This window comes from Schistocerca gregaria, chromosome 1 (genome assembly GCF_023897955.1).
Source record: "Schistocerca gregaria isolate iqSchGreg1 chromosome 1, iqSchGreg1.2, whole genome shotgun sequence".
Lineage (NCBI taxonomy): Eukaryota > Metazoa > Arthropoda > Insecta > Orthoptera > Acrididae > Schistocerca > Schistocerca gregaria.
The window spans coordinates 456166877-456189954 of NC_064920.1; the positions used below are offsets into that span (position 1 = coordinate 456166877).

At 39.1% G+C, this 23078-nt stretch overlaps 1 protein-coding gene across 2 annotated transcripts in view; it reads right to left on the reverse strand.

Moving 5' to 3' along the window:
• The window catches only part of LOC126352307 (ubiquitin carboxyl-terminal hydrolase 34), a 538206-nt gene that overhangs the window by 425134 nt on the left and 89994 nt on the right, over nt 1-23078 (reverse strand). For both annotated transcript variants that reach the window (XR_007565188.1, XM_050002677.1), the window contains exon 16: nt 9993-10120. Coding sequence is in view for 1 of the 2 variants with exons in the window: in XM_050002677.1 (XP_049858634.1) it covers nt 9993-10120 (128 nt within the window). In the remaining variant the exon portion in view is untranslated. The remainder of the gene's footprint in view (nt 1-9992; nt 10121-23078) is intronic.

Below are 23078 nucleotides of genomic sequence, written 5' to 3' on the forward strand. Positions count from 1 at the left end.
TAAGTCTGTCAGAATGCACAATGGACGTGAATGGATGCAGGTGATTATACAGGATGCTTACATATGTCACATGACAGAGTCATATCCCGACATATCAGGGGTCTCATATCACTCCATCTGAACACGTCCCACACCATTACAGAGCCTCCACCAGCTTGAACAGTCCTCTGCTGATATGCGGGGTCCATACCTGTACACATCCATCTGCTTGACAACTTTAAACAAGACTCGTCTGACCAGGCAACATTTTTCCACTCATCAACAGTCCAATGTCAGTGTTGACAGGCCCAGGCGAGATGTAAAGCTTTGTGTTATGCAGTCATCAAAGGTACACAGGTGGGCCTTCATCTCTGAAAGCCCATATCAATTATGTTCCGCTGAATGGTTCACACACTGACACTGGTTGATGGCCCCAGCATTGAAATCTGCCACAGTTGGTGGAAGGATTGCACTTCTGTCATGTTGGATTATTCTCTTCAGTCATCATTGGCCCCATTCTAGGAGGATCTTTTTCCAGCCACAGTGATGTCAGAGATTTGATGTTTTAACGGATTCCTGATATTCGCGGTACACTTGTGAAATTGCTATATGGGAAAATTCCCACTTCATCACTACCTGGGAGATGCTGAGCCCCATCACTCATGCACTGATGTAACACCACATTCCAACTCACTTTAATCTTGATAACCTGCCATTCTATCAGCAGTAGCCGATATAACAAATGCACCAGACACTTGTTGTCTTACATAGGCGTTGCCAACCACAGCGCTATATTTTGCCTGTTTACATATTTCTACAAGTTTCGTTGGCACTTCAGTGTATGAGTTAATTCAGAGCTACAGCAGCACATAGCTAAGTAATTAGTGATTATGTACAGAGTGGTACAATGTATACAGTACAGAAGGAAGCTCAGAAACCAAGTGCAGATTCAGAATACAATAACAGTATGTTACCTCAGAATATATATAAAAAAAAAAGGAAGGTAGTGTTGTTAGCAAAGTAGATGAACCTACCCAAGTTTGATAATCTAGTCTGTATGTTAAATTAATGATTTAATGACTTAAGTATCTGAGCTTTGTATGCTAGTCTTCATTCATGGAGCAATAAATAATTAATTAAAGAATGTTTGACAATAAAAAGTTATTAACTATTCAAAATATGTGACTCCTCTGGATCAAAGGCAGTCCTACGAAAATTAAAAGCATTATTTACTTCTAAATGTTCTAATGCACCTCGTAAGTGTATGATGAGGAACCCAGCCTAAAATGACTTAAGCAGTGATATTCTTTACTAAAAGTTTTGTGTCAGGGATATTTATACCTCTAGTGGTTGGTTAAGATTGGTGATAGGGTTTCTATAGACTTTTAGGGGATGTTAGCGTCATGACGACGATGAACAAGTCGTCGTCAATGCTAAATAGAAACACACAAATCACAGAGGTTTGTAAGTAATGTCGATAAGGTGCTGGCTGCAAAGTCTGGATCTGCAACGACTAAAATAATTAGAAATCGTTGGTAAAAGTAATATAAATTGTACGTAACTGGTTGCGCAGGATTCTTCTTCGCTGCATACATATAAGCTATTGAGCCTCACACTTAGGCCATACATTACTAAGCACTTCATTAGAGATTGCTTCCTATCAGCTGAAGGCGATGCTACTTTACTACTTGACGTCCCAAGCAAGAGAGGATGAGAGCTCTTTAGAAACTTGCTGGTCGTGACTTGCAGGTCCAATATGGGTCTAATATGGACCATGGTCGATAACTGCAACCCCTAACAAGTGTGGTATCGAACGTTGATACCACAGTTAGCTTAATTCAGTGTAAATAATTCAGCTAGTTTTCCTACTTTGGATTACAAATGGGAAATAATAAATGGAGTGTTTGGTGTGGCTAACAAAGCCTGAGCTACTTTAATAATTTAATTAATCAAATGGATGGAATTACTATTTATGTTACTTCCTTCTCTGTAAGCTGTCAATAATAGGGGGTTAGAACCAATTCTTGGAGCCTGTGGAACTGAAGCCAGGGGTGACAGTTCTGTAGGATTGGTGATTATCTCCACTTTCCAGTTCCCCAGTGAAGTACCTCCCATGGAGGGATCCTTGGGGTGGGAGGTGGGATGGTTATCTATTTTCTCAGGACTGCCCAAGAGGCAGAACAAAAGCAATTTCCAGAAGTAGTTAACAAATGGCAAAAATTTTACTAGTCCTAATAAGTGTTGAACACTTATCTTGAATAACACAAGTATTGTCGATTAAAAAAGATATGCGACATTGATAAATGATCACAATTTGTAAGGAGTGTAAGTCACTATGAGAATCTGTATCCATATTAAATTAATAATGATACTGTAGGGATGAATATATATAACTTGATCAATTAATGCTAGGTCAAGGCCAAGATATAGTCATAGAATTGAAGATGCCACATTTTTAGAGTTGTCAAAACAAAAGTCAGATGAAACAATATTTATTACAAAGGAGGTATGTTATGCAAAAAGACTAATAAAAAATCTGCGCATCAAGTGGCTGCAGGAGAACACACTTCTCAAAGCATTTAAATTTGCAAGCTTTCGGAGCCAGTGGTTCCTCCTCCTGGCAGAAACTGATGTCTGAGGGGAAGAATCCAGATGCCACATGTAGTGAAACAGGCAACAAAATCATGACTTATCATGTTGTAGGGCATGCTTTTCCACAAGATATTGTATGTTGTCAGTATACACCTTCTGCCTACGCCCATTCATCCTAACTGATAACTTTATGGCAGTCACACCAGTGTAAAAGGCCAAACAGCATTTGCATTAACAGCTGACATACAATGTGTCTTGTTACACATGTGGCTCTCCTTTTGATAATATATGTTTTACCAATTATGGGCTGGTGTAGCTGATGACAGGAGGTTGCATGGGGCAAGTCTTACAGCAGGGATGGTCACAGGGGTACGAGGCGTGGGGTACGGAAATGGGTGAATATTGGGAGGGCGGCAAAAAGCTATTCTAGGTGTGGTGGGCAAAATGTCACGCACAATAGACCTCTTTTGGTGGCATGATTTTAGGAAGTCACAGCACTGTTGAAGTAGCTGATTAATACTTTCAAGACCAGAATAACACTGAGTGACACGAGGTATACTTCTAATTCATTTTTTGGAGGATTCACCACTACCAGGATTGGACATGATGGCCAGGGACATTTGCTTTTCAACAAGGCTGGTGGGGTTATTTATGTTCAGTGAAAGCTGAGGTGAGAATGGTGGTGTGGTACTGTGAAGAGTTTGCATCCAAACAAATATGTTTGCCTTGAATGACAAGGCTGTAAAGGGAGGAAACATTTGACATGGAAAGGATGGCAACTGTAAAAACGTATGTACTGTTGTTTGTTAGTAGGTGTAATTGGGACAGAAGTGTGTAGATGACCTCCAGAGAGGTTAAGGTCAACCAGTTTCCCTACCCTATGGCTCTTTACCTGTGATCGTTCCTGCTGTACGAGTTGCCCTATGCACCCTCCTACTACCACCTATACCAGCCATGTAAATGGCAAAACATATACTATTAAGCTTCACCTGTGAAATGACTCGTCATGTACCAGCAGTAATGGAAACACTGTTCAGCCTTTTATGTCAGCTTGATTACCACCCAGTTTAAGTGGTATAGGCAGAGAGTGTATACTGGTAACAAACATTACCCCATTGAAGAGCTTCCTCTACAACATGACAGTTGCGATCTCTGTGCTTGTTTCACCAGACATACCATCTGAACTCTTCCCCCAAACACTAGTTTCTCAGAACTCTGCAGGTGAGAACTGCCACTGCAGCATGTCCTTGGTTCTCGTCACCCATCTGGCCTTAATTTACATTCTTCGGTCTCAGTATTTTTTGCAAAACTATTCCTTTCTTCATTCCCTTTTAATTTTTTATATATTTTATTTTCAGACCTGTCTATTCCCCCCTGCCCCTCCCTCTACCTCTACCACTCACAATGCATTTAGCTTTCTGCTTTTATTAGCTTTGGCAGTAATCTCTATCTTGTGTATACCCATTTTCCACCTTTAGGTTCTCAGGTTTTCAAACCTTGTCTGGCACAGTCCCCAAAAATCATTTCATTCTCATCCTGCCCAGCAAGTCTTCCCTGACCTGGGGTTCTGGGTGACTTTTCCAAACTCTCCCCCATTTTCTAAATGTCATCATTCCCTTGCCCTCGCTCCTCTTTCTTCTCCTTCAATCATTCTGCCAGTAGAAGCCACTGGCTCTGAAAGATTGCAAATTTAAATACCTTTATATGTGAATTCTCATGCCGCCGCTGGGTGAGTAGATTTTTTTATCCATCCCATTGCATCAGTTTTCAAAAATTGATAATTCTCATTAATATAAAGAAGATATATTAACAGTTTTGGTCATTAAGCTTAAAAAGTGACACGATCAAAGGCACAACTTGTCAAAAAATTTATTTAAAAATGTTAAAGTTGGTTCTAAATGGTCACTGTTTATTGGTGTTTTATAATAGCGATGACACCATTCGCCTTAAGGAGAGAGATTTGTAGTGTGTAACATAACACTTTGGTAGCCATGTGTTGCACGACATGTACCAAAGTGATGAATGATGATCACCATCACGAAAGTTCATTTTACTAATAAGTTTAAAATGATAAGCTGTATGGGAATTTGTTTTCTTGTTTTTGCATGTAACCTGATGGGGAATGGCTGCGGCATATCTGCAAGCTAGGTAAACAAGCTCTGCGGTACCTGCTGGTCAGTGGTTTATTTCATGTCTTTGGATGCCACCTTGGAAATACGAAGCACTCCATGAAAGGACACTGGTAACAATCGTGATGACATCACCAATACCTTGGGAATTTTAGGGGGTCATTGTGTAGCTTTCATTCATTTTTGGTATACGTCTTCTGTCACAGACTTTCAATCTTGATGCACTGAGAAGATACAGTGTTAAGTTCACGTGTGTATTAAAAAGTGCTACTGCTGTCTAATACAAGAAGTTCAATATAACCTGATACCCGAAGATGTACTTCAACATAATTTTGTAGAAAGTTGCAACATTACTTGGATTTACACTTTCTAGCACAGAAGAAGGTGCAGAGGAGGAGAAGTCCATATCTGTATTGTGTTACAACATTATTTTCACTCTTCACAGGAAGTACAGCAGGTCAGGATTATTAACTTACAATGAAGAACAATAAGTTATTTACAATTAACAAATTCAGCACACTGAAAGAAGACTGCTAGATAATATAAAAACAAAACAAAACCACACACACACACACACACACACACACACACACACACACACACACACACACACACACACACACAGAGAGAGAGAGAGAGAGAGAGAGAGAGAGAGAGAGAGAGATATATAGGAAAAAGGAGAGATGCAGATGCAAGTCAAGGACTAGTGAAATTTAAGGCCAAGGTGAGCGAGCCGGTGACATGAATGAAGAATATGTTTCAGGAACATCTGCACAGTATGGAAAAGGCAGTGGTTGTGTAAGAACCCGGATAGCACAGGCTATGCTGCAATCATTGAAGTTAACACATCATGTTGGCTAACATGCTCAACTAATTTGGTAATCCAAATCTCTCTGCCACCTTTTATCAATGGTCATTCATGCAGACTGACACCCTGTTAAGGTCATGTCCACGTACAACACTTAAACAGTGTTCGCAGCTAAGTTCAATTCAATTTTTATCATCACATAACATGCCTTATAAAATCAAAGATTGTGACATAGGTGACTTGTCAGTTTAACACTATATATAACAATACTGAAAATAGACAATAAACTAATAATATATATGGTGTAACATCTTCAAAGAGGTATTTAAATTACAATTATAATGCATTGTCACCATTCATGAAATCTTCTACACTATAGAAACATTTATCTTTCAGATATTTTTCCAGGTCTCTTTTGGTACCTTTTACATTTGGGTCATCCATATCTTTCCATATTTTATTTACAAATTTCATGCCCATATAGTATGGGGTTTTTTCATATAATTTTAAACGATGGGAAGGTAACACGTAGCTCGTTCTATGTCTAGTATCATATTGATGGAAGAAGAGGTTGCCCTCAAAAAGTTGTGGATTTCTTTTCATGAAAGTGGGAGTTTCATAGACGTATATGCTAGGAATGCTCATTAGGTCCAGTTTTACAAATAAAGGTTTGCCGTGTTGCTTTGGTTTTGCTCCCACCATTGCTCGGATGATTCTTTTTTGTAGTGTAAAAGCTCTAAGTAAATCTGTTTTTTTTTTTCAGACCCCCAGAAAATTATACTATACCTAATGAATGGAACAAAATATGCATTATATACAGTTTTTCTTACAGCTAAATCAGTAATACTATACAAGATATTCATAATATATACAAGGCTATTTAGTCGACCCAGTATGTTGTCCACATGGTGACTCCATAACAGGTTTTTATTGACTAACACACCAAGGAATTTGACACAGTCTGCAGTCTCTAATTTTTTATCCATATACTTATTTCACTTATACACTGTGCCGATTGTTTTGTGGTAAAATGAACAATTTCTATTTTTGTAAAATTTAATGTCAAGTTATTGTTTTTGACCCATGCCTCCACTTCCCCAAGTGTTTGTTCAGTATGACGAATGAGGTCTACCACATTTTTAAAACAGACTACAGCTGTTGAGTCATCTGCATAGAGGATAGTATCAGACTGGACCTGACATGGCATATCATTAATATAATATAGAAAAAGCAGTGGCCCTAATATTGAACCTTGTGGAACACCTAATTGAGTGTTTTCCCAGCCAGAGAGAAATTTCTTGCCGTTGATGTTAATAAGTACTCTTTGTTTTCTGTTTGCCAAGTATGATGACATCCAGCTAAGAGATTTGCCTTGAAAACTATAGCGTTCCAATTTTTGGAGAAGCAGGTCATGATTTACTGTGTCGAAGGCTTTGGACAGGTCACAAAAGATGCCTGACACACACATTCTATCATCAAGACATCTGCTGACTTTTATGACTAATTCATTTATTGCATGGATTATGCTGCGACCTTTTCTGAAACCATATTGATTGCCTAAGATAATGCTGTTAGATGAATTGTGATTTTCAATCTGATCACATGCAGCTCTTTCAAATATTTTTGAGAAAATTGGTAACAGTGAGATTGGCCTATAGTTGCCCAATTCATCTTGTTTGCCTTTTTATGCATGTGCCGAACTTCTGCATATTTTACTCGATCTGGGAAACATCCCTCATCAAATGATTGGTTGATTATGAAAGATAGTGGATATGCAATACAGTGACGGACTATTTTTATGCAGATCACATAGCTGCTTTCATAGGTGGTCCTCCCTTTGATGGTAAGATATGCCTGTGAGATATCTGGAGTACATGGTAGCGGGAGAATGTATGAGACAGTTCCTGCATATATTTCTAATTTAAGGATATGAGCCATGGTGCATAGGGTTGGGAGCAGGGGTGATGTCCAGGCTGGCAATGATTTTGCATATCTTTGGTGGATGGAGGTATACCATTGTGGGTGGGGTAGAGGGGACAGCATGTTGATAAGCAGTTGAAACCCAGCAGAGAAAGTGATTTAGTTGCTCCAGTTCAGTGTGGTACTGAGTCAAAATGAAGGGGGGTTTTGTGGCTGGTCACTAGATATGTGGGGAGTGATAGATTACTGGGTAGCTAAGGCATGGAAGATCTGTTTAAGGACAGGGTGGGGAGGGTAATTTTGATCTGTGAAGGTCTCAGTGTGACCCTTGGCATATCTGGAGCAAGACTGCTCATCAGAAATCCATGGCTAGGCTGAAGCGAATAGGCTTCTTGGTGTGGAATGGGTTTGGTGAGAGTCTTTAATCTCAAAGTGCATTGTTTCAGTGGGTGAACACAACTGTAAAGTATGTTGAAGACAACATAGGCCACAGAAGCAAATCCTGATCTGAAGATTTTGTTGCATTACAGTCGCACGTCTTGGCCTCGCTCATTGAACAGTACTCAGAACTCAATAGTGCACCAATACTTTGCTTGTTGGCATAATATTTTAGTACAACAAGGTGTGAAGCTCATTCCCACAGAGTTGCAAAAGGGTGTGTCACAACTGCTTCACCAAGGACATTGAAGAATTGTTCGCACTAAACAGTTAGCATGCTGGCATTGTACTTGGCAGGGCATGGATGCCTACATTGAACAGATGACATCACAGTGTCACACATGCACAGACAACCAATCAGCTCCACCACAGACATTTGCAGCTTTGCCTAAGACTCAACTGCCACGGCAACGAGTGCACACTGACTTTGCAGGACCATTTCGGAACATTTGTTGGCTCATACTGGTGGACTCTTTTAGCAAATAGCGGTGCGTATGAACTCTAGCACGTCACCTAGCACCATTCCAGTGTTGTCCTCAGTTTTTTGCATTCAAGTATTGCCTGAAGTCGTCGTTATGGACAGCAGACCTCAGTTCATGTCATATGACTTTGCAAAGTTTTGTGAACTAAATGGCATTCATCATCTAACAAGTGTTCCATTTTACCCCCAGTTCAAGGGAGGAGCAGAATGCTTCGTATGCACTTTTAAACAACAGATGGCCAAGCTTCGCACTTCCCACACACAGGAACAGGCACTGCAACTGCTTGTCATCACTCCCATGCACACAATGGACCACCACCGGCGGAATTTCTGCACGACCGCTGCCACCGGATGCTGCTTCACTTGCTCCACCCGTCGCAGCATCCGGTGCCACAGATGTTCCACAGGTATCACTTTGTACTGCGTGATCTTGTTCTTTACAGGGTTTATGGCCCACGTCAGCACTAGGAGTGAGGTGAAATCAAGAAATGCATTAGCACATATATTTATCTAATTAGAGGTCCTGATGGTTTGAAGTGCCGTCACCAAAATCAAATTTGCGTTTGTAGTTTGCCTCGGGATTCTGCTGCTCTTATTCTCACAGATTCACGGCCTCACAAGACCACGCAGCCTTGGAGCCACCTGCGGGTGCCGCCACGGCAGCCCAGGATGAGCCTATGGACATAGCACCCTTGCCTCTGCCATCACGCTCCCTGAACCGATGGATCTGGACCCACCATTGCCATTGCCTTCATCACCCCAAGAGATGCTCTCAGGACTACGCAGTGTTTTCGGGAGGGCGTACCTCTGCTCTCGCATGCCAGATAGTGGAGTATGGCTGGGAGTACGCCATCCTCCACAGCTATGACTCCCATCTGATCTCTACGTCCAGCTTCCTGCCTCTTTCGCACTGTCGTTTGCATCTTCAGTACCGACAACTGTGGGTGTCGTTTGCATCTTCAGTACCAACAACGGAGGGGCATTTGGAGGGAGAGTAAACGTGCTGGTGTACGCCTTCACCAGCACACTGGTCGGCACTAGGAAACACTGTATAGCAGGCACTGAGCTAGGTGTGCCTATGACAAGAGAAGCCACGACATGCAGTACATTCAGAAGGACTTTAATGGAATTTGACACCAGCCATGGAAATTTACATATTTATACCAATGAACTTTTGGGAAACATATTTTATATTATGATGGCTGCTATTTGTGTTTTAGAAGTTGTGATAGGAGGATTTGAACTATGAAAGCACAACAATGAGACCATCAAATTTCAAAATCAGTTACTGTGTTATGGTAACACTGCTGTAAAGTGTGTCTTAGTAAATTATATACCTGCTACCTCACGTCCACAGAAGTGGATAATAATATAAATCATTAACCACAAACAGCAACCTGCAAAAACATCTTAAAACTACTCTGGACAAAATCCTGTCATAACTGAAGAGCTATATAATCAACTCGTCTTTAAATTCCAGTTATACAGAAAAAGAAACAGAATCTCAAAAGTCATTTCACATAAAGTTGGCACAAAAACAGAAAATCTCAAGTAATTTACATAAGAACCAAACAAATAAGTCTTTGACAGTCATAAGTAAATTGGGTTCGCATGAGTGCACAATGAATAAAGGTAATGTACTAACCAGTTCTTTGCAAGGTTTTCTAAGCACCCTTCAATAAACTTCATCCGAATAACTCTCTCTGTATTGAAGCACAACAGATTTGATAGTGCCTTCTCTGCTTCTACAGCTAATCCTTCCCCAAGTTGACCCTGCAATATTAAAGTAACCCAGATAAGACACCAGAAATTTAACAAAGTGACTTAAATAAAGGTTGTTATGTAACAAAAGCTAATTCTACATGATGCAAAAGGTTTCAGAGATTGGCAGTTTTAATCCAACATGTGATTCTTCCAAAGTTTTCAGATTTTTTCCTTCTTTTAAATTTTTTTTAAATGGGAGACTAAATTTAGCTGCGTGGTGTTCATAGGCATATATGGCTAAGAGGTAAATGTACGGAAATCCTATGTTCACACTTCTGACCGTACTCTTAATATCTGCATACAGAGTGGCAGTCCTGCTGAGTCTACTCATAATCTAGGCAATGTTAAAAGGTCACATGTTCATTTAACACTGTCTAAATTTCCAATGGGCCACAGCACGACAGCTGCTCTTTTTCCACAATGGTTAGTGTGTGAGTGTTACAAATGTGGTCTTAAGTTTACATTCTGTAAACTACACAAAACTCCTTTCCCTCTTAAGTACGGAGATATCAATTTTTTAACTGTCCAAGAAATAATATTTAGTGGTAAGTTTTTGCAATAAAGCTAGTTCAGAAACATATTGTTTTCCAATAAATGGTATTTCCATTGAGTAAACTCAAACTTAATGTACAATTTGTATCATTTTATCCAGAGTCCTCAATGTATAATCTGTATCATTGTATCCTTAGAGTTACGTTAGATTTTTGCTAAAGTGAATACAGAAGAATTAACATGCATGGTTTCCCACTATACGAACTTTATTAACACAAATATGAACTTATACTGTGAGTGCTAATATTATTTTATAAAATCACTAAATTGATGGATAATACAATCATAATTCTTTCTCTTATCAATATATTTAAACAATGTAGAATAAAAAGAAACAGAAACACACACACACACACACACACACACACACACACACACACACACACATTTCCACAATAAATACAATATCAAGAATGTCAAAACAGCAGGCAGGCACAAAGCACTAAAAAATTAATTTATACTTTGTGACTGGATTTTGACCAAAAGCATTAAAGATAAAAGTAAAGTTATCATAATATGTCTTCAACAGGATAACAAATATGTTACAAAGCTGGTTTATTTTGGGCTACATACATCACACTGTCAGTAATTACCCATTTTGCACAACATATAAGTGACATGACTGTAGGAGCAGTCAATTATATTCTAATTAAAATTACTTTGTGACTGACACTTCTGTGATTTAAGCAATAAGGGCCGGGCATAAGCCAACCACAGCTGTTTCTTGGGCTCGGTGTGCTCGCTATGTTGCCTTCTCTCTGGGTGTGAGCAGCAGAGCCCTGCCAGGTGACACAGCCAGCGGTGGGAGTGGTCCAAGCACAGCTGACTGCAAAGACAGGCACGGAGGGGAAATTCTGGCAAATAAGTAGTGGTTTTTGCACTTTCTGTTGCGCCACAGGAAAACTGTTTGGTGATTTTCATAGATCACTTGCAAATAAGGTAACGCACAAAAATATTGAAAAGAAAAATGTCAGATTCACTCATACAATCATAAATGAACTATTTAGTTAAAAGCTGCTATTCTTTCACAACTTACAGTCTCACATTGTAGTTTGGCTTTGGTGGTCACAGCTATTACAAAGTTTTGGAATTAGGAAACCTACAACAGTTAATTCAGAGGGCTTGGAGAGAAAAATGTGGGTCACTTTACATTGAAGTGAGTTTAGGTCATATGTTACTGTACACGAAACGCAACCATCACACCAAAATTGTTTTTAAGGTTGGAAGGAGAACCAATCTCACAACTATGTGGAGTAAATATAATTAACATACACGCAATTTGCCAGTGTGCACAATAGCCAATGCTGCCTTCATGTACATGCTCAATTCATGTCCAGTGTTTCTGGCTCATAGGCAATTAATCACATCCACACTCTAAGTTGGCATTTCAATTACAGTGTATCGTAACAAGATTAAATGAAATGGAATTGTTTTTTGGACACTTTATAACACAAGCAAAGTACTGGACTGTTAACGGAAATGTTGACAGTTCAAATACACATTCAATCCTTTTTAAGGTTACTGTTATTTTCCTCCAAGAAAACTATGCTTGCACAGTAATGGGGTCATAAAATTAGTAACTCTCATTTTAGTCACTATAAAACTTTTACCAATGTAATAAACTTTTATTATTTTATTTCTAGAGCCATGAATGTAAAACTTCAAAAATTTATATAAATAATTCTTCCTTGGAATTAGTTGTTGATAAATGTATTAAAATGTAATGGGAATTTACTTCACCTAAAGGCATATTTAGAATTGGGATCTGTTAATCATTCTGTAGGCATCAATAGTAGGCAGTAATAGTTATGGACAAGGCCTCTTATCATTTGACTGTCATCAATAAGGCACCTACAGTAACTTTCAGAAAACAGGACTTCATCGAAGGGCTACAACAGCAAAATGTTCACATACCAGACGAATGTAGAGACTGCAAGTTACTGGACCTCCTGGCTCAGAATAAGGCACCTTTACCTCTACACATTGTACATGAACTAGCCATCATACCAATCTCATTTCTGAACTCGTATGGGCCCAAGTTAAGGGTTATGTGGCAGGAAGTACAAAAAATATACACTGGCAGAAGTGGAAAGATTGACAAATGATGTTATGAACCCCACTTTGTTGTCAGACTGACATGTTGTTGTTCAACACACAAAGAAAGAAATAATGAATGCATGGGAAAATGAATGTGTAGTAGAAAATAACACATAACAACTTATTATTTCATTAAATTCTGGGAGCAGTTCTACTGGCTACATAGACAATGGTGAAAGTGAGTGAAATATAATTGCTGTGCATCCATTAGTGGTCTGTAGGTTACCAAATAATTTAGTTGTTTTCACACCAAACAATTTTCTCTGCTTCTTTAGATAATTTGCTACTTTGCAGCATTGGTGTGACTGAGTGTCTCATCTTATTGCTGCTATTCATCTGTAACAAGTGATTAAGTATCTTAACGCATTGCCGTATATATGGCAGTAGTGGACCCCACACTGCCCTCACCATAACTAACAAACACATTGACTACAGTGTGTGTGAGAGCAACGATCGATTGCATATGCACATGGCATGCTGTGTACGAGCCAGCAACTTTGCTCCCCATCACTGCCATCTGTCAGTCACAAAGTAATTTTAAAATAAATATAAAGAGTAAATATGATATGGTTTAGAAATATCAGACCTTTTTAAAGAGCTTGTTTTTGATTTTTCTGCCCACCAAAAACGTTAAACTCTTCCAAGAAGACAAGATTAGACAAATACTTCTGCAAAGAAGCATTTAGGCAAAGAAACCTTTAACGCTTTGGAGAGTGGCCTTTTAGAAGAATACTGGTCCTAGGAAACTGACTGTTTATACCATTACTTAGAGCATTACTGGGATGTATGTAACTGGTGTATCTTCAAGAGTAATATTTACTAAAACAAAGACCAAGCTTCCAGATGATATGTAATTTTCATGCTTACTTTAGTTCTTTGATAGGTTACAAATTTTAAAATAATGGAGAGAGAAAGTATCGTTATCCTTCAAAAGTGTGAGGTGAGTCACTGAGCAATTTCTTCCACTTGAGCTTCCAAAATTTCTTGCTCACTCAACAGACCTTATGTATTTATAGCAGAATTACAGCTGTGAAACCTAATGAGTACACACATGAAATTACGCCAGTATGGTCATATTGGATCAGCAATTCACGACAGATGATGTTATGTTCAGTCAAGGGACATGTAGCGAGGCGTCCATACACTGTTCTCATATGCAATGTGTCCAGTGTTCGAGCAATAGATGGCGCATCATCGAGAAAATTGTGGCCCAACCTATACTCGTGCATGGTCTTTTTAACACTAAGTTGTGTCCTGAGCTATGCTCGGGCTTTGTCTAAAAAGTGTTAACATGAGGCACAATGAATCATTAATGTCTGCCATGCACTTTACAGGTGTTTGCAGAGTGTACATGGGTGTTTGCAGAGTGTACATGTCAATATTTCCATTTTTCCCATTTTCCTAGTTATCTTTTAGTATTAGCAATAAAATAGCCCGTTTCCAGAATTTGGTTTCTGTAACACATTATATGCTTCTCAGAGAGGCTGTGTGTAGATCTTCCTTGCCAAAAACTTTAATTTACTGTCATTTCTAGGTTTGCTTCTGCCTCTGTTTTGGTGTTTCTAAAACTTTAATATGTTTTGCCTCCAATTCTTTTACTTTGTGTAGTAACTTCCCTTTTTAAATATCTCCCATGTCACAATAACCTCCTTTGATGAGAATATTGCATAACTTAACTGGACAAAGAATTTGCTATTTGAACAATTAGTAAGAAAGATTTGTTTAAGGATATATATTTTGTATCCCAGCCTGCTGCATGGCATTAACACAGACATGGTAACAAGTGATGACTGATCAGCCTTTCATATGCTCAGATGGATACATTGTGTTCACAGAGAGGAACTGTTCTTGTGCCATTAAGTTATTGGTGCATACTTTAAAAATCCATAAAATGTAACCTTTCATGGCTGGAATTTCAGACTTATTAAAATATTGTAGGCTACTGCACCATGATTTAATGACTTTCGTGGAGAAACCCGATGTTTCACATCCATATCTCAAGGGCAGTTGAAGCGTATACGAATGCCAAATTCACAACTTGGGTTATTATTAAATTGGGCATTAAAGCTGTCCTCCACATGAGCCTTAAACGCTGGATATTCACAAAAAAATCTGTTCATCCACGGTGTAATATTCCCGAATATATTAATAATAATGTTACAACCTTCTATTAGATTTCACGATTGCATTCAAATCATATCTACTTCTTGCTGATATTTCGGCTGGCATCCAAATAGCCATTTTCAGGTGAATATTATGACTGGAGATTAGTAGTGTGCATCGCCTCAAGTCACATTAATGCCCAAAAAGGAAAACAAGAGTAATCTGCTGAATTACAAGCCCATTTGCAGTAGGTTTTTGGAACATTTACTGGGTTCAAACATTACAAATTACCTCGAAGAAAATGATTTATTCACACAGAGTCAGCACAGATTCAGATAATATCATTCTTGTGAAACACAACTAGCTCTTTATACTCAAGAAGTAATGAGTGTTATTAACAGGGAATATCAAATTGGTTCCACATTTTTAGATTTCCAGAAGGCTTTCGACACCATTCCTCAAAAGCGTCTTCTAACAAAACTGCATGCCTATGGAATATTGCCTCAGTTGTGCAACTGGATTCGTGGTTTCTTGTCAGAAAGGTCAAATTTCGCAGTAATAGACGGAAAGTCATCAAGTATAACAGAAGTACTATTCGGCGATCCCCATGGAAGCATTATGGGCCCTCTATTGCTCCTCATCTATATTAATGACATAAGAGACAATCTGAGTAGCCCTCTTAGATTATTTGCAGATGCTGTCATTTACCGTCTTGTAAAGCCATCAGATGAACAAACTGAATTGCATAATGATTTAGATAAGATATCTGTGTGGCGCAAAAAGTGGCATTTGACCCCGAATAAAGAAAAGTGTGAATTTATTCACATGAGTATTAAAAGAAATCCACTAAATTTCAATTATGTGATAAGTCAAGCAAATCTGAAGGCTGTAAATTCAATTAAATACTTAGGGATTATAATCACAAATGATCTAAATTGGAATGATCACATAGATAATGTAGTGGGTAGAACAAACCAAACACTGTGATTCATTGGCAGAAAACTTAGAATGTGCAACAGGTCTACTAAAGAGACTTCTTACACCATGCCTGTCCACCCTATCCGGGAATATTGCAGTGCAGTGTGGGATTCGCATCAGGTGGGACCGGCCGATGGCATCGAAAAAGTTCAAAGTAGGGTAGCTTGTTTTGTATAATTACGAAATAGGAGAGGTAGTGCCACAGACATGATATGTGAATTGGAGTGGCAATCATTAAAACAAAGGCGTTTTTCACTGCGCCATGATCTTCTCATGAAATTTCAATCATCAGTTTTCTCCTCCGATTGTGAAAATATTATGTTGGCACCCACCTACATGGGGAGAAATGAACATTACAATAAAATAAGAGACATCAGGGCTCACACAGAAAAACTTAAGTGCTCGTTTTTCCCGCACGCTGTGCAAGACTGGAACAGTAGAAAGACAGCTTGTAGGTGGTTCATTGAATGCTCTGCCAGGCACTTTGTGAATAGGAGAGTAATCACACAGACGTAGACAAGTAATTGATGTAGCACATGAGCAGGAGTCTGTAAGCAGGGTACAATGCACCAAATTTTTGGGTGTACATAGTGATGAAAACTTGAGCTTGAAGAAGCATATTACTGAGCTTCTCAAACAATTAAGTTCAGTTACTTTTGCTCTTCGTATAATTATGAATCTTGTAAACAAATAATCAAACCTCTGAAGAGATAAACATAAGGATAAGGAAGGAAACTGCAAAGAAACTTGGTGTAACAATACATCAATTGATCGATGAAGGAAGGAAGTACAAAATTGTTCACGGAAAGACACGAATATAGCAGTATAAATTACTTAGAAATGAAATGGCCTCTATGAGGTCAAGGAAGCATCCAATAACAAGACACAAGCAGTAATGGGAGGAGATATGTAAGAGACATGGGATATAGTACTAGAGTCAGGGTTTAACAAAGCTTTGGAAGACTTGCTTGCACAGTCAGCTTAACTGCTTCTAGGTTGCTGACAAGAATAATATGTAGAACAACACAAAAGAAAATTAAGAACCTGCCAGACGATGATCAGTTTGGGTTTCAGAAAGGTAACAATACCAGAGAGGCAGTTCTGTCATTGTGCTTGATAATAGATACAAGCCTTCCGCACGGGGACTGTTCAGGACTATAGGGCAGGTGCTGGAGTGTCTCCCACTTTAAGTCGGTGTACTTCTGAGCTATGATGTTTTTGATCAGGGGACAAGTGTTATCATGAGACAGCAGCACTGAACATGTGGCTTATGATACACATGCTGACCCATGCACATTCTTCATTCTCTGATGGATGTCTTTCAGTGTTTGCCCTTCGGCAGACAAGAAACTAATAACAGCACATTGCTCCTGTTTGGACACATTTGGTAATGATGATGCCATTGTTCACGTTTATACCATATGTCAGTGGTTCTACAACCATATCAGAGTCTCGTTATGTTGCTTTTGTGTACCAGCAACAGCCTTAAATGAAACTTACTGATCACCCCTCATACAATAAGCAAAGGAGGCAAGAGAGGGAAAATATGAATGGAAGATCAGAATAAAGTGCTTGGATTCCAAACAGCATAAGGCAGGGATGATGTCTTTTGTCATTACTGTTCAATCTATACGTAGAAGAGCAATGACGGAAACAAAAGAAAGATTCAAAAGTGGCATTAAAATTCAGGATGAAAAGATATCAATGATAAGATTCAATAATGACATTGTTATACTCGGTGAAAGAAGAATTATGAATCCTGTTCAAAGGAATGAACAGTCTAATGAGTGCAGAATATGGAGCAAGAGTAAACAAAAGAAAGATGAAAGTAATGAGGAGCAGCAGAAATGAGATTAGTGACAAACCCAACATCAAAATTGGGGAGAATGAAAGAATTCTCCTACCTAGGAAGTAACATAACATACAATGTACATCACAAGGAAGATATAAAAAGTAGACTAGAACAGACAGCAGGTATTCCTGCCAAGAAAGTCTACTGATATCAAATATAGGCCTTAATGTGAGGGAGAAATTTCTGAGAACATATGTCTGATGTACAGCATTGCAGAGAAGTGTATCATGGCCTGTATGAAAATCAGAAAAGAAGAGAATCTAAGTTTTTAAGATGTGATGCAATCAAATGAAAACAAGACAGACGGGGGAAAAAGTAAGTAGATTGTTCAATATTTAAAAAGTAAGTGCCATAACTTCTAGACTTGAGAGCAGATAGTCAATGCCTTTATGGAAAAATGTTTGTGGTTGCCTAGGGAACCATGATTGTACCCAAGCAAGCACCTTTTTATACAGCATGGATGTCTTTCTTCAGAGCTCCAAAAATATAGATTCACTTGCAGAGATGTCAAGACCTTATGGAAGACGCACAAGGTCTTCCCAGCAAAATTCCTGCAGAATACTCTTAAACAACTTTGGCAACACGTGGTCAAGCAATTTGTTGGCGGGTTGTTTTGACTACATATCCTCCACAGTCCCAATCTCTCCCTATGTGATTTCCATATTTTCAGAGTCCTGAAAACAGATATTCATGGCTGCTGACTTGCTTTGGACAAAGAGGTGCATGCCTGGGTACAATAATGATTTCATAGGCAACTGCAAACATTTTTTCCGGGCCAGCATTGAACATCTTGTTCTCACAGTGGGATAAATGTATTACTAGTTACAGTGATCAATTTTGAAACAAGGAAGAGTTTATTTACTTTTTTTTTAATCCATCTCATTTTCATTTAACTGCTCCTTGCGGAAAGATGCTGAAAATTAGAAATAAGGTGATTCTCTGTAGAAATGGTGAGGAGAGACACATGTGGAAAACACTGACAAGCAGTGGTTACAATAAGATAGGACATGTGTTAAGACATCAGGGAATACTGGTGATACTAGAGGGAGCCGTAGAGGGTAAATACTGTAGGGGAAATCAAAGATTGGAGTACATCCAACAACTGAGGACATAGGGGGCTTGTAGTACTCTGAGATTAAGAGGTTGACACAAGAGAGGAATTTGTGGCAAGTTTCATCAAAACAGTCAGCAAACTGATCCCTTAAAAAAAAATGACAACAGAAGTAGAAAAACTGGCTGTCCACCATTTCTTGATATAAATAATTCAGGAGCAAAAGTAACAACTCAATGAAGCTACACAGTGCCAGCTCATGCACAATACTGGGACTTCAATTCTCCAGCTGGGCTGGAGGGGTTGTGTCAGATATCTACATCTACATCCATACTCCGCAAGCCACCTGAAGGTGTGTGGCGGAGGGTACTTTGAGTACCTCTATCGCTTCTCCCTTCTATTCCAGTCTTCTATTGTTCTTGGAAAGAAAGATTGTTGGTATGCCTCTGTGTGGGCTCACTGATTTTATCCTCATGGTCTCTTCGCGAGATATATGTAGGAGGGAGAAATATAAACTTGACTCCTTAGTGAAGGTATGTTCACGAAACTTCAACAAAAGCCCGTACCGAGCTACTGAGCGTCTCTCCTGCAGTCTTTCACTGGAGTTTATCCATCATCTCCATAACACTTTCGCGATTACTAAATGATCCTATAACAAAGCGCGCTGCTCTCTGTTGAATCTTCTCTATCTCTTCCATCAACCCTATCTGGCAGGGATCTCACACTGGTGAGCAATATTCAAGCAGTGGGCGAACAAGTGTACTGTAACCTACTTCCTTTGTTTTCAGATTACATTTCCTTAGGATTCTTCCAATGAATCTCAGTCTGGCATCTGCTTTACCAACGATCAACTTTATATGATTTTAAATCACTCCTAACGTCTACTCCCAGATAATTTATGGAATTAACTGCTTCCAGTTGTTGACCTGCTATATTGTAGCTAAATGACAAAGGATCTTTCTTTCTGTGTATTCACAGCACAGTATACTTGTCTACATTGAGATTCAATTGCCAATCCCTGCACCATGCGTCAATTCGTTGCAGATCATCCTGCATTTCAGTACAACTTCACATTGTTGCAACCTCTCGATACACCACAGCATCATCTGCAAAAAGCCTCAGTGAACTGATGTCATCCACCAGGTCATTTATGTACATTGTGAATAGCAATGGTCCTATGACACTCCCCTGCGGCACACCTGAAATCACTCTTACTTCGGAAGACTTCTCTCCATTGAGAATGACATGCTGCGTTCTGTTATCTAGGAACTCCTCAATCCAATCACACAATTGATCTCATAGTCCGTATGCTCTTACTTTGTTCATTAAACGACTGTGGGGAACTGTGTCAAACGCCTTGCGGAAGTCAAGAAACACGGCATCTACCTGTGAACCCGTGTCTAAGGCCCTCTGAGTCTCGTGGACGAATAGCGCGAGCTGGGTTTCACACGACCGTCTTTTTCGAAACCCATGCTGATTCCTACAGAGTAGATTTCTAGTCTCCAGAAAAGACATTATACTCGAACATAATACGTGTTCCAAAATTCTACAACTGATCGACATTAGAGATATAGATCTACAGTTCTGCACATCTGTTTGACGTCCCTTCTTGAAAACGGTGATGACCTGTGCCCTTTCCAATCCTTTAGAATGCTATGCTCTTCTAGAGACCTACGGTACACCGCTGCAAGAAGGGGGCAAGTTCCTTCGCGTACTCTGTGTAAAATCGAACTGGTATCCCATCAGGTCCAGCAGTCTTTCCTCTTTTGAGTGATTTTAATTGTTTTTCTATCCATCTGTCATCTATTTTGATATCTACCATTTAGTCATCTGTGCGACAATCTAGATAAGGAACTACAGTGCAGTCTTCCTCTGTGAAACAGCTTTGGAAAAAGACATTTAGTATTTCGGCCTTTAGCCTGTCATCCTCTGTTTCAGAACCATTTTGGTCACAGAGTGTCTGGACATTTTGTTTTGATCCACCTATCGCTTTGAAATAAGACCCAAATTTCTTAGGATTTTATGCCAAGTCAGTACACAGAACTTTACTTTCAAATTCATTGAACGCCTCTCACATAGCCCTCCTCACACTACATTTCGCTTCGCGTAATTTGTGTTTGTATGCAAGGCTTTGGCTATGTTTATGTTTGCTGTGAAGCTCCCTTTGCTTCCACAGCAGTTTTCTAACTCGGCTGTTGTTACGATCTTGCTTGGCACATACTCATCTAATGCATATTGTACGATGGTTTTGAACTTTGTCCACTGATCCACAACACTATCCGTACTTGAGACAAAACTTTTGTGTTGAGCCATCAAGTACTCTGAAATCTGCTTTTTGTCACTTTTGCTAAACAGAAAAATCTTCCTACCTTTTTTAATATTTCTATTTATGGCTGAAATCATCGATGCAGTAACCGCTTTATGATCGCTGATTCCCTGTTCTGCATTAACTGATTCAAATAGTTCGGGTCTGTTTGTCACCAGAAGGTCTAATATGTTATCACCACGAGTCGGTTCTCTGTTTAACTGCTCAAGGTAGTTTTCAGATAATGCACTTAAAAAAATTCACTGGATTCTTTGTCCCTGCCACCCGTTATAAACGTTTGAGTCTCCGAGTTTATATCTCGTAATTAAAAATCTCCCCCCAGAACTATAACATGGTCGGGAAATCTACTCGAAATACTTTCCAAATTTTCCTTCAGGTGCTCTGCCGCAACAGCTGCTGAGCCAGGGGGCCTACATAGACAGCCTATAACCATGTTTGAGCCTGCTTTAACCATGACCCTCACCCAAATTATTTCACATTTCAGATCTCCATCAATTTCCTTCGATACTATTGCACTTTTTATCACTATAAACACGACTCCCCATTCACTGTCCAGCCTGTCTCTGTGGTATACATTCCATTCTGAGTTTAGAATTTCATTACTGTTTACATCTGGTTTCAGCCAACCATCTGTCCCTAGTACTATGTGGGCAATGTCACCATCTTTCGCAGTGTAGTATGTCAGCCACAGCTGAGCATTGCATTTCTGTGAGACAGCTCATGGATTATTCTAGCACAAAAATCTTTACATTAGGTGATCCTTTTGGGATTTTTTTTTGTTACAGAATTCATATAAATACATTTGTCAAAAGAGTTCATTAAGGAGACATTGTATGTCCTATGCTGCCAATCTTAAATTATCGAATTTTGTGACCCATTATCCTGGAAACTTTTTAAGACACTAACTTACAATTTTCCATAATTACTGAATGCACCTTTATAGATACACTGAACTAGAATTATTACTAAAATTGTATTGTGGGGCATGTTATCTTTTTTTCCCCTCAAACACTCAATTTTGACAGATTTTGTAAATAAATGAACATAAAAACAAAACAACTCAGGATATTTTAATTATTCTAGTTCCATATGTGTTGAATCTTACACTTGGCATGCTGTGAAAATTTCATGTCTCTACCACCAATACCTTTTTAGAAACCAGGTCAATTATTGCAAAAAATGTAGTTCAGAGGTATTGAGGATTAAAACTTTTTATTACAAATTCTTATACAGACTTACATTTCTGCATCTTTTATGCACTAGAATTTCCCTGAGCCATAGGCTGTCTCTACTTTGTCACAACAGCCCACTGGTTGCCACTTCCTTTTCTTTCTTGTTCTTTTGCCATCTGCTGAGCAGCTAACTCTGATTCATGTACATGAAGCTCATCCAGTTCGCGCAGTCCTTTAGCTGTGTTCTGTCCAAATCTTACCCCTAACTTCTCCAGAACCTGAAGTGTTTCACAGTTCCCACCATTAAAAGTTATTACAGCATTAGACACTGCAAGCTTTAGAGTCATAATTCCAACAAATACATTTTTAGGTACACGGCACCACACAACATTATAGAAGGACTCATTCACATTCTGGGTTTTCCCATATAAACACTTCTTTAGTAACTTAGGATTTGCCAAATCTCTGTAAATAGGTTTCATTGCCTCCATTACTGCCAAAGTAAGAGAATGTTAATGTGTAAATTCATACAGGGTGCCAGAAAATTCAGCCTACCTATGTTTACACCAAGTGTTTGGTGGAAGTCGACACAAAGTATGACATGGCTTTTCATCGGTTGATATTCGGTGAAAGAAAGTGCTCCGCACAGCTCTTTTCATCTTCTCTAAATTGTCACAGTCATCTCTAATGGCCTTCCCACAATATTCCTGTAATTCATCAATTAATTTGGCCGGTAGTCTTCAGCACATTTCATTGTCTTGCCATCAGACAGTTTTGTTACCCAGCTTGGTTTTTAGGTTGCACAGATGTGTCCCCATTCTTCAATGCACTAGGGG